The sequence below is a fragment of the Opisthocomus hoazin genome, chromosome 6 (assembly GCF_030867145.1).
Source record: "Opisthocomus hoazin isolate bOpiHoa1 chromosome 6, bOpiHoa1.hap1, whole genome shotgun sequence".
Lineage (NCBI taxonomy): Eukaryota > Metazoa > Chordata > Aves > Opisthocomiformes > Opisthocomidae > Opisthocomus > Opisthocomus hoazin.
Window position 1 is genome coordinate 61577449 of NC_134419.1, and position 13328 is coordinate 61590776.

At 39.8% G+C, this 13328-nt stretch overlaps 1 protein-coding gene across 10 annotated transcripts in view; it reads right to left on the reverse strand.

The window, feature by feature from the left end:
- PLCE1 (phospholipase C epsilon 1) overlaps positions 1–13328 on the reverse strand; it is a 167386-nt gene that overhangs the window by 18576 nt on the left and 135482 nt on the right. For all 10 annotated transcript variants that reach the window (XM_075423432.1, XM_075423434.1, XM_075423437.1 and 7 more), the window contains 9 exons: positions 8771–8893; positions 8555–8691; positions 7372–7610; positions 6290–6351; positions 5970–6135; positions 4038–4145; positions 3486–3602; positions 3245–3403; positions 2129–2252 (listed from right to left, as the gene is read on the reverse strand). In XM_075423432.1, the coding sequence (XP_075279547.1) occupies positions 2129–2252; positions 3245–3403; positions 3486–3602; positions 4038–4145; positions 5970–6135; positions 6290–6351; positions 7372–7610; positions 8555–8691; positions 8771–8893 (1235 nt within the window). The remainder of the gene's footprint in view (positions 1–2128; positions 2253–3244; positions 3404–3485; positions 3603–4037; positions 4146–5969; positions 6136–6289; positions 6352–7371; positions 7611–8554; positions 8692–8770; positions 8894–13328) is intronic.

Below are 13328 nucleotides of genomic sequence, written 5' to 3' on the forward strand. Positions count from 1 at the left end.
TTCTCTGAACATGGTACCTAGAACTTCAACAGGTACCCATCAGCCTTAAAGGTTCAATGTGCAGAGTAGTTTACCTAGGAGAACAAGCCCAACTGCACCAGACCAATCTAGTTCAGTGTTCTCTTTGTGACAGTGGCAACGGGAGATGCTGTTTAAAGAGAACATCCAGCCACTAGTCATGGTCCACTTCCCTTGTACCACCTCAACATCCACAACTGCTGAATATTAGGGATGTTGGACCGTACATTTCTACATACAACATTTGCTTATAAACCTGTCCATGAATTTGTCCCATCCTTTTTTTTCAATCTGCTGATACCAATTCACTCTGCAGTTTCCCATGGCAGCAAATTCCAGAAGTTTATTACCAGCTGTACAAAGAAATACTTTAGTTTTCCTGGTTTAGACTGATCTTCTACCTGTTTTACTGACCACCTCCTAGATCTAATGATTAACGGCTCTGTACTCTCCTTATCCACCACTTCATGATTTAGTAAACCTACTTCATATTTCACCGCTCAGTCCTCTTCTTTACCAACTGGAAAATTCCAGCCTTTTCAGACTCATGCAAGGCCACTGCCACACTCCTCCTACCTTTTTGGTCGCCCCTCTCTCTAACTTCCTTAACTCCACCATAACTTTCTCGAGATCTGGAGGCAAGAACTGGACACACAACTCCAGTCATGGCACATTACAGTTTTATACAGAAGCAAAAAGATGTTTCGCTTTCAGTACTGTTCCTGATGATCCTCATCTTTTGGCTGCCACTGCACACCAAGCTGAGGATTTCACAGACCCTTCAATAATTCCATGACGTCCCAAATGGATACTGCCATTGTTGAGCTTAGAATCATGTAACTAAGGTTTAAGTTTTTTCTCCTAAATGTATAACCTTATGTTTATCTACACTAAAGCACATTGGTAACTTTTTGTCCCCTTGGTCAGTTTTGTGACCCATTTATGGAGTCTAACAGTGGTGCAGCATTTAACTACCGAAAGAGCTTGGTATTACTTGTACCATCACTGCTATCTCACTGGGTAAACGCACTGTGATCTACTTTCATGTATCGCAGAAGATTACCAATACTGAGTAACCCCTTCAGAGGCATTCAGCTTGTTCAACCCATGCATGGGGACAAACGTCCTTTGACAAAACTTGAGAGGATTAAATGTTCCTGACTCCAGCTGTTTGCTCTACCAGAACCTACCAGAGCCCCAGCAAGAGAAGCAAAAAAAGATGCATGACTTCAGCTCAGCCGCCTCCGTGTGGCACATTCTGTCCTTCCTCTGTAGTTAAATCGTCTGACTGAACTGTGGAGTTAAGGAAGTAGTGGTAGTAGAAATTACTAACTGCAGTGGTTTTTAACACCACTGGCATGCCAATCATTCTATCCAATCCATAAACTGCTCCTAAAGCTGGATTTATGCTAAACTGCCAGTTCCTGAAGGCTATCATAGCCGAGGCGTAGACAGCACACAAACTTATAAGGCAAGTCAGTAAGCCATGCCTTGGCATTTTTTCACTGAGCAGCTAAGCTTTAATAAAGCCATCTTTACTGAACAAACCAGGGACTCAGTGGCTTCTCTACCTTTACGCATGAAGTGAACAGCTGATGCTGAAAGTGTAACTAAAATAGGTACTTCAGGGGTCTCTGGGATTAGACAGCAACCAGGGAGGACTCTGGAGAGTCTGCATCTTAGGTCAATTTAATGGCAGTCATGCAGACGCAAGGGCTAAGCCTGTTGTGAACCCTGAACCAGATGTCTAAACTCCTTGTGAAAGACAATGCAGGTGAATGTAGATGGAGTACACTATGAACATAATCATTTTTGCATAATCTAAATAATATAAAATATACTTTATAAATACTACATTTTAGCATACACTGCACAGTTCAAATATCTAATGGTTGGAGTTGAAGTCACACTCAAGTCCTCTACACAGTCAAATTATTTTCACAGTATTATAGACTACTACCCCAAAGCGCCATCAAGGACATTTAGTACATCTTCCTGTCACAAGATACGACAACCTACCCACATTATTCCTGAACTAGAATATTTACATGCCTTATTGCTCCAATTCTAACAACAGCACTATAATAAATAAATAAATATATATTGTTACCATCCGAGAGAGATTCATAGTCATAGTCATATTCATCCTCTTCATCTTCTTCCTCTTCATTGGTAGGTGTGGGGTTGCTAGTACCATTGCTAGCCTGTGCTTGCATATGCGCCAGCTGGTGAGCCTACAGCAACAGAACCACTTGTTACGTTACTGGTAAAGTATTCTTAAAAAGCAACCACTGTTTGCATCTTATGTTATGTATATAAAAACACTGAACATATATAATGAGAAACAAGTAAGATTGTTAAGATCAAACTAAAATACCATTTTAAGGGTTTGACTACAAAGAAAACCTGTATTGGTAGAAAAACACCCAATAAGACATGAAACCTAATTAATTATGGGAAAATGTCCACTTTGCACACTATTCAGAGCAACACTGTCTTTTTCCAGTTTGAGGTATGCTGTTTTGGAAACAGTTTAAAACTTTAAAAGATGGAGAACGTCCATACACTGGTACGATCAGTGTGATTTACTTATTCTGATACAAGAATTCAATTCTAACACAATTGTGTTTACATTTTGGGTAAAAGCAATTAGTTTTCAAGGCTTCAGTCCAACTGCTGACTAACCACAGACATTGTTAAATTGAGACTACCAGAAATTCAGCCCTAATTTTTAGAAACCAAAAAAAATCTCATATAGGTGTAAGCACGCAGAGTCCCCCCAAAGAGGGAGTAAGAAAGAGACTCTTTGCCTGGCTTGAACATGAAAAAAGAAACAAAGCAGAATTCTACTAAAAATTACTACATACTCTACATATATATATGCATACTCAATGCATATCACTATCTCTCAGCAAGCATGAATAGCAAATGTTATAGCCTCAGAGTGAAACTTCATTTATGTTTATCACATAGGGCATGTGATGCCAATCATAATATTATGAATTGTTATAAAATTAAAATACACTAAAATTTTCTTACGCGGTATCTATACTGTATGTCTTGTCTACGTATCTGAAAGTGTTGCAATCCCCTGTGACTCTTACAAGCACGAATATGCATTAGATTATTCTGCTGTACATATTAGAATGGCAAAAGCTTCAAACACAAATGAATCATTTCTAATGACAGTTAGGTCTCAATGCTTGCTGCTAAGGAAGGACTTTACCTTTTGTTTCAATATATCCACTGGTGTTTGATGGGCTTTCAGCTTCTTGTTTTTAAGCAGGATTTTTCTTTTCAGTTGGCCGGGTGAAGGAAGCATGGGATCATCAGAAAAGTCACTCTCAAACAAAAACTTTGTTACCAACTTCTCTCCAAATACATTCTGAAATATTGAGAACATGTGATGTATAATGAAAAATCCCAAGACTTGTGCTTAGAATAATTCACCACAATTTATGTCCTACCTTGAAAATTTCAGCCATCTTGCGTTGCTGAGGCAACGAACAGTGGTTTTCTATTGATATGATGATTGGCAAGTCAGAGGTAATAAATGCATTGCGATCAATAGCTTCAACTACCTCCTGTGAGACAGAAAGGTCATTGAAAGAAGGTGTGGCTATTTTGCAGCATTCAGATAACTTACTGTTAGTTGAAAGGGGAGAAAGGAAGGCATCTGTTTTCCCCTCTAAGTATAAAGAATCCACAATTTGCTTTCAAAACAAGCTCCTAGAGATCAACCTAGCATCTAGTTACAACAGAACTGGTAACAGCTATTTATTGTTAGTTATGTTGACGACAAAAAGATACAAAAATACAGTACATATGCTACGAAACTAATTTGAAAAGCATCATGTTTACAATCGAGGAGTTCATGTCTGTAGTCCATAGCTCATATTCTATTAGGATTTAGCCCATTAGCATTTGTACTTTTCTAGTAGGTGAATAATTTCCTTCATTAGAGAAGAAGTTACTGATTTTCTTCTCATTTTTTGTTTCTGTGTGCAGTCCCAGCATACCTTAAAAGAGATCTTAGTAGTAAGAGTGTGTCCATGATAAATGATAGGCATCCCATCATCACCATCCCAGCAGTCTAATTCTACACTTCTGCAGCCTTGTAAAAGAACCTACAATGCAATTGAACAGTGTAAGCACATACAAACCAGTCTCACACCATCAAAGCAGAAGACAGACATTGCAGAGCTAAACAAAAGCCCAGTGATTCAGCACAAGTGCTAGAACGAGCAATCTCTGTGGAGTAAACATAGTCCACAGAAGCTATAGTCCCCAGCTAACTGCATTCCCTAGGTTGAGAAAGAGTGGGAAAATTAAGAAAGCGTTTATGTTCTTAGGAGAAGTACCATAAAGCTTTGAAATCTGTGGTATCTTACAGGACACATGGAATCTGCTTGCAGAAAGTGGTTCTTAATGTACAGCTTCATGTTCTGAGGGGGAGAAACATTTCCATATTTCTGCCTGCAGAAGCAGCTTATTATAAAGCAACATGGTAATTTATTTCAGGTTGCTACCATGACAGCTTATGGGCACAGCATCTGCAGCTTGTTTGCTGGTTCTTTTTGTTGTTGTTCTTAATATTTTAAACAGAAGACAGTCTGAAAATAATGTCTTATGAACAACTTCCATGAGGACAGTTACAATAGAAATGTGCCAGGCACATTTAATATTTAATGATATTAAGGTAATTTACAGACAGACAGCCATTCATCCATCCATTTCTTATTTATTAATTTATTTATTTTAGAAAGCCCTACCTGCTAGAAAACCACTTCAGAAAGAGAAGAGAAAGGGTGGAGGGAAAGATAATCTAACCCATCTGTTGGCAGCCCAGCTTATTATTGCTATCAATATTTAGCATGCCCATAATTGAAAGAGTTATCTGTAGCACAATTAAATATTTGACTGAAAACAAAGATGTCAACAATCAAAAACATTTCCAGCAAAACCATTCATGAACAAAGGAAAAAGGACTTCTCCTATTCCAAACCTGAATAATTAGATTTCAGGCAGTTGTGTCCATAGCTGTCACACCAGCACTTCTGTGAGAGCCGGACACACTGAGCCAGAACAAAGTGCCCCTGCTCTTCTGGCGACAGCTACTTGAGGGACAGAAAGCAGCTTTTCTGCACCATGCAAATTTTGGAGCCAGCTGAGCATTTTCTCCCTTCCTAACACAATACTGGCATCACTCTGTGCAGTGCTACTACAAGAACCTCCTTTGCAATTCTGTTACTCAATGCCATCATGGTATTTGGGCTTTCCTAACATGGCCTCACCCCTGTATCTTACAGCTCCAGGTGACGCAGCACATGGAACACCAGACGAGCCCTTCGCAATGATGAGTCATTAACATTAGGAGGAATGAAAACACAACTCGCAGAACGTTTGCTGCTTTCTCTAGCAGTTGGTAAATATGCAGACAGACAAATATATACATACACACACAAACCAACGCAGAACCAAAAGCCCTAGGGAGAAACCGTTCTTTTCCTGTTCACCACCAATCAGGCATAAAATCTAAAAAACTATACAATATTCCTAGAAGTAATGTTTGTAGAAGTTATAGTTCCATTTGCAATTTGTCTTTGCAGTGCAATGTACAGTATTTGAGTAGTGTTTCTGACATCTGAATGAACTAAAATATTAGATCAGTCTTTCCTGTGGGAAAGTCTAATTTTAGTAAGTCGGGTCAGACTGACTGGTGTCTAAATGCTATGAATCTCAAACTAAACCCATTTTTTTTTTGCCTTAGAAAAGACATTTGAGCCCAACTGTGCTTCCAGGCAGCTTTCCCACACATCATGTTTTCCAACATTTTGCAAGCAGGGGTTTAAGACATTTAGATTTTCAAAGCAAAAAGGTCATGTTCTGCAACTTGCCAGTCAAACAAACAAGTTCTTGTTGCAAACTATACAATGATCCAATTTGCATACCTGGCTGTAGAGCTCTACCGAGGACTCCCCTTTAAGCTGGTGGCCAGTAAGGTAAGTATTGTGTGAAGATTCTATGTAGTAATAAGACAGTGGAAAGTGCAAGTCCTCAGCATTCTCTTGTGACTCATCATTTTTGGAGGCAAAGTTTTCTTTATCCATCAAAAATCTAGAGGTGAGAAGACGTGAGGAAATTTTATGCTGTGCTGGGTATTTTGTGACTGTCACACACACATCAATACACTGGTGTCATGTTAACATACATATATATATATATATATATATATATATATATATATATATATAAACACATAAATAATTACCTTGCAAATCCTTCAAAAGATAGCAGCCCCTGCTGGCACATATTCACACTTGGTTCAAATTTCTATTAAGAGGAAGAAATTTTGAGAGCTATAATAACAATTCTTAGAAATATGGCTTTTTCATACTTTCATAGTGTAGTCTGCTCATTGAACTAAACAGTTAGTATGTAAAGCCAGTCTTTTTTGTGGATAAAGTAGTTAGGTGCCTGCAGTATGCTCATGCTTGTTTTACAAACCACTAAACAAGCAAAGTAAACTCAAATCATAAATCATAGAATCATTCAGGTTAGGAAGGATGGTGGGAGGCCATCTAATCCAACCTCCTGTTCAAAGCAGAGTCAGCACTTCAGCTGAAATTAAAAAGGATCTGTAATCAGGCATCCTTCTCCTATCTAATTGTGCTTAAACACATCACCATCTTGAATTAAAGAAACTTGTGGTATGTTAACTTGATGTTATTTTAGAATTTCTGTCTTCTAACCATTGCAATTTTATATCACATGTTTACAGTTGAAATCTACAGTTTTCAGGCTTTGTTAACTACTAAGTGGGGGCTTAATTTTGGAGTATATTAATCATGCATGTTTGGAGGAATTAAAAATTTTCTACATGCTTTCTAATCACTTCAGCCATTGTACATAAAGGAATAAAACGTCCAGGTCTGCTCTGGAAAATTTTTTATAACAAAATAAAAATATGTGTAAATGGTGTTTTTAAAGTTGCAAATTAGTGTTAAGCTCTATCAAAGGTGGTCACAGACAAGGAGAAAACAATGCACTGTCATCAATTCCCAAGTGGTGACATCCCTTTCTGGATAAAGCACACACAGCCAACAAGATTGTGTATTTTAATTTTTTTTTTCTTTTTATAGACATAGTTATGGACATCTGCACCATTTCATAGCCCAGAATAAGGACAGTATTAAATTTTAAATTCAAGTAAACTGTAGTGACAAAATCAGTGTGAAAGGAGATCTCCACACAGACACGCTATTCTGACTACAAGGTGGACAATGCTAGCAGGGAAAACAGAACTTGCAAGAGTTCAAGGAGAAGGAATTGCAGGATGTTTGTACTACAGACCTGGATAATACTGAGGATTTCATCATAGGTGCAGTGTTCTCCTTGGCAATTCACTAGGAAGTCGTTTAGCTGCTGGATTCCCACTCCAAATACTCCCAGCGATGTGCTTTCAACTCCAGTACCATTCGTTACGATACTGGCAGCAGCAATAGCATCAGATATTTGCCTCTGGTTGTCTGATAGCTGCTGTCTGCTCTTAATGAACAAACCAAGGTCTGAAACATTCCTAGTCAACAAATCTTAAAAGAGAAAAAAGGAAACATAAGTTATATAATTATGCGTATTGCATATACCATATAGAATATAATGTAATATATAATACTCATGCATATCTGACAATATTTTAGCACTGACTTAGTAAATTAGAACAAAACCATCTTGTTTCTGCCCACTAACAGAAGACGGAGTTTATTAAGCATGTATGAAAACAGTGGGAGCGGACTATAAGCGTGCAATTACTACAACCAAACTCCTGGAACCTTTAATATGGATTCATATCCTCTCACACACTGTCACCCAGGACCCTCCTGCCTCCTCTCGCCACCACGTACAGCCTCAAAGCCCTTCCTTCGCTGTGTATATCCCCATACCCTTCCTGTGCGATCACCCTTTATCTTCTGCCAGTCAACTGCACTGTGCCCTCCCCACAGGCTGCTTGGCAGAAAGACTGTTTTCTTTAAAAGTGGACAAAGCTTCAGGCTTAGATTACCGTAACTGAGGAATGTAAAAGGGGACAGAGGCTTCCTTCCCCCGTGTCCCACATAAAGCAGATCTACTATAAAACCAGACAGGAAAAAAACAACCAAATGAGACACGAGGCACAGCCTCCTCCTTTCTCCTCCCTACATTTGCTCAATGTTTCAGCCCTTCCAGAGCTCCTGCAACCAGCTACAGATCTCTGTGTTGGGCCCAGCCATTCAGCAACAACTTCTATGCCTTTGCTATACCAGTAACAAATATATCTGGCTAATGTAAAACAGGGATACTTTTCCTCCCCTTCATTTCTGAACAAAGAACCTGTCTTACATCCTGCTAACTAGGTATTAGTGGAGGTACAACTGCAATCCTCCACTTAAGCTTATAACTGATAGTTCTTTATGAGACTGACTGAGACACTTTTTCTGAAGGCCAATAACCAAAGCTGTTCAGCAACCTAACAACTGTATTCTCCTCTTTAACAAACCTAAATCAGGCTGGAATCCACTGCTGTTTTCATCAATCTTCAAATTAGTGTAAAGTGGAGCCGGCTCTAAACCGGATCGATTGCAAGGCACAGCATAGACATCAAAAAGGTCTTTCAGATCCTTGCGGCTGCGGACACTGCAAAAAGAGTTGAACAATCAAATTTTTGTCTTTTATAAACTTGGATGAATGAATATAGAATAAAAATATATTTTACCTGAAAGATTTGAAGAGCTCTACAAATTCCACAAAAGTCATGTTACTATCAGACACCATGAAGTTTTGAAAGCCCTTCATTCCTCCTTTAACGCGGCCATGCCAGCTACTGCTGCTCCATGTGCTAAATCAGAAAGAGACTGCTGCAGTTTGATCACATTAAATTTCCACTTATTGAAATATTATGCATCACTGCATTAACACTTTATTTGTGCTCTCCTTAATGCATTTTTTGCCACTATCTGGAAGAAGCAAATAAAGCAGTATCTTAGGAGATGCATTAATGATAGTTTGTACCTTTTTGTTTTATAGCAGTTATTCTTTTCCCTCAAGACAACTGCAGACTTTGCCAGAATTAATATGCACATGCATACTATTTAAAACTATTCCATGTGCAAAAGGGTTTGATGCAAATGACACAAATGAAAGCATTCTCATTTTCCCTTTAAAGAAAACAATGCCATTATTCTTGTAGTGTAGGCTGTTTATGAGGTTCATTGAAGATTTGCTAAGGGAAAAATAAAACGGATGTATAATTCTTTAAAGCTCTGTGCTGTCAAAATAAAATGGTAATATTCTGACTGGATATGCAAGAAAAAAAAATTTTTCCTTATGCACCTGGGGTCTCTTATATCTGGGAGCTTTAAAGGTGCAGATTTTAAGATGTATAACACTTTCCTGGCACTCAACCCTCGCTGTTTCCTGGATACGTCCCAAGAACAGTCAGGATTATCATCTGATACCTCAAAGACAGGTCAAGCTACCATCCTCCTCTTCTTTTAGGCTTGGACAGTAGCCTCTGGAGGCCATTTCCCTCTAGAAACGAGGTTCTAACAATTTCCTCCTTTCAGCTTTATGGGCTGAAGGAAGGAAAGCAGACCAGAATTTGTTGAGAGCAAAGGCAGAAAATGATCAGAGAAACAACTAGCTGTTTGGTGCTAATTATTATAGTTGACTTGAGTAATACCAAGCCCAGCCAATTTCTTTATAACTGCCATTGTTAACCTAAGTTGTGCAGTTGAACAGTTTTTGAAGCAGAACTAGCACATTTCCAAAAACCACATCCCAAAATCTTTAGGTTACTATGGGTTTTACACAAATAAGTGCAGTTAGACCCCAACTTGAGCTATCCTTTCAGAAGTATGGACAAGTTCTTAGTGAGTTTCATGTACTAATTTGCAATGATAGGCTGTGCTCTTGAGCCCCTTACTGGGCCTACACCCCAATGAACACCCACTGCAGGAATGGCACCCGCCAGCACTAGCATCCTGGAAAGGGAGGGATCTAAGCAGCCAGCACAAATATCAAGAATTGTCTAGCTTAAACCATAACTAACTCCAGAAGTTACAGTATTTGTTTCAAAATATCAGACTAGGTGACCATGTGTCAGACTTCATTGTCCTGTAATGTTCAAATCTACAAATCCATTAATCTATGAATTCTACCACCAGGTCCAGTACAAATAGTTCCAACAACTGTGATGGAAAAACAGGACCAGCTTGTTGTCCAGTGTTCCTAAAGACATTTCCAGTCACCTGCTGCAGCCAGGCGACTTCTTACATAAATATGCTAGATCAGATTCCTCAAGTCACTCCTGGCCTGGGATGGATGCATGCAATTGAAAACAGAATGTGACTTACAAGTATTAAAAAATACCATCTACTTTAGCTGATAACATTCAAGTTGTTTGGCATCACTATGGCAAGTACTGACATACTGCATGTAACTTCTTGGCTAAAATAATTCCTAACATTTTTATCAGACAAGAAAAATAAACCATGATGAGGCAAGTCTCTTGGCCCCAGAAAACAGACTGGAACTGTAGAGTACCGAATGGAAGACAAACAGCAGATGATAATGCTCAGTGTTTCACCAGATCTGATCACTAAAGAGTATCTTCCACAATTGTTCTATGAGTAATAAATACAGGTTGTTACAAAAGCACCAAAAACCCCAAGAAAACCCCACTGTCACCAACAACCAAAACTGTAATTAGTAGCAGTCTGGATTATACCTGTACACAGCTAACAAGAGAGGCAGTTTACTCTCTCTTAGCAAAAAAGCCCCCACCTCTAATTTTCCATACCCCGTTATCTGTTTCCCAGTGGTGCTACCACCCCTTCCCCTGCTTCCTCCACCTTACAAGTGGCACTAGATTCCGAAGAACTTGGGAATTTGCTGGATGCACATCTGCTTTGAACGAATGACAGAAGACAGCTGCAGGATACCCATGTTTGTACAGAGGTCAGGAATAGAGTTTGTGAGTTATATACGTAAAAATACCGTTTTTCATTCTCTACCTATAAGAATTACTATTATTTTAAATGTACAATAAAGATAGCCAGGTCCTCCTCTTTTTAAATTGCTACCATTATATTTAGATTTTTTTTTTTCACTTTAAAAAATTTTATTTTATTTAGTGCTTCTCGCTTTGTGGAGACGTTGATCTAATTTACTCTTCAGGTAAAGTTAAACCACATATTATATGGCAAGAGAAAAAGAAAAATAACTAGAAATCTTGCTCTCCTCTTCCTAGCTGCTACACTGCAGCTAACGATCATTTGTTACCCGCTCAGCTTTCTGTGCTGTAAAGGCTTCTGCGCAGCCCGGTGAGACCCTCTGCTTCCCGCTCTCCTAAGCTCTGGGTTCTGTGAGGGATCATGCACTCGCCTAACGTGCACAACCAGCTCATGTCCAGCACTGCCTCCAGCTACGAAGCTTTGTCAGTGTTTGAGTCTAAATCCAGTTGCTAATCTGAATTAATAAAATCTGTTGGTTCTAATCTGTGTAGAACCATACAAATGCATATAAGCACTGCCAGTGGATTGTGTATTTCCTAGGTTATTTCATTATCCAGGTCATTCCAACTTTCTGTTACTTTGGAAAATGGATACTTCCTTTTACCTTCATTTATGATGCTACTGACAAAAGTGGTTGGGTATAACTACATATATAACTTTATTTTTACAAGACTGCATAATTAACAACAAAAATGGAGCAAAAAGAAACAAGAGATGTCTGTGTTCAGTCTGTGCAGGTTCCCAAACTTACTTTGCTTGTATATCACCACTGTTAAAGGCAGCAGAATATTGTGCTGCTCACAGTATATGTACCACTGCCCCAGCCTGCTCCGCTGACAGTTATACCTATACCACTAAAGGTATCCAACCTGCCACTCCTGAGTGGGGTAGAAAGGCTCAAGCTCACATTGCTCTGCACTGCCCAGCAATTGGCTCAGGTCTGGTTTGGTCCCCCACGGTGCTTGTCTGTCTCTAAGGCATCACTTTCATGTTTGGTGTGTGTTCTATCCAAAGTGGCTGAAATAAGCTGTGGCATATGTTATTGCCTCACAGACTGCCAATTATTTAATGTAACACAAAGCAACAGGACACACCGTGACTGTGGGTGGATGGCCTGAAGGTACAATCCTTTCTGGTAGTGTGTCCTACAAGACAGTATGTTGTAGATGGTTTGAGACTGAGTAAGCTCTCCATACATACTAATTACAGAAGTCTCTGGAGCAAATATTCCCAGAACTGCACCTAAATTCCATCTTGGAAGCAATCAGCTGGTTTACTCCAAAAGTCATCCCAGGAGTGACTTAATGCACATATAGGGTGGATGATCACAGGACTTTGCAGCAAAGCAGAGAGCCAACTATGTGATAGCTTAGTCTTACTGATGACAGCTGAGGCACTACAGGTATTTCTCTCTTTCAGTACGTGTGATGTGTCCACACACATGAAAACTGGCAAGCACAATTCAGACCTATCAAGGGTCTGAAGGGTAAATACCAAGAATAAAGCTCTTTCCCATGCTCTAAGTCTCAGCTTTTCCATGCTTAACAGCTCATGAAAACTGGGTCAAGGTAATGGATAAAACATGTAATTCTGTTCTGAGGAAGATTTCCTCAGGACAGGTGAAACAGACATACAGCTGTAGAATCACAGAATCATAGAATGCTTTGGGTTGGAAGGGACCTTTAGAGGTCATCTAGCCCAAGCTCCCTGCAGTGAGCAGGGACATCTTCAACTAGACCAGGTTGCTCAGAGCCCCGTCCAACCTGGCCTTGAATGTTTCCAGCGATGGGGCATCTACCACCTCTCTGGGAAACCTGTGCCAGTGTTTCACCACTCTCATGGTAAAAAATCTCTTCTTTATATCCAGTCTAAATCTACCCTCCCTCAGTTTAAAACCATTACTCCTCGTCCTGTCACAACAGGCCTTGCTAAAAAGCCTGTCCCCATCTTTCCTATAGGCCCCCTTCAAGTACTGAAAGGCTGCAATCAGGTCTCCCTGCAGCCTTCTCCAGGCCGAACAGCCCCAACTCTCTCAGCCTTTCCTCATAGGAGAGGTGCTCCAGCCCTTGGATCGTTTTTGTGGCCTCCTCTGGGCCTGCTCCAACAGCTCCATGTCCTTCTTGTCCTGGGGACTCCAGAGCTGAACGCAGTACTCCAGGTGAGGTCTCACCAGAGCAGAGCAGAGGGACAGAATCACCTCCCTCGACCTGCTGGCCATGCTTCTCTTGATGCAGCCCAGGATACGGTTGGCCTTCTGGG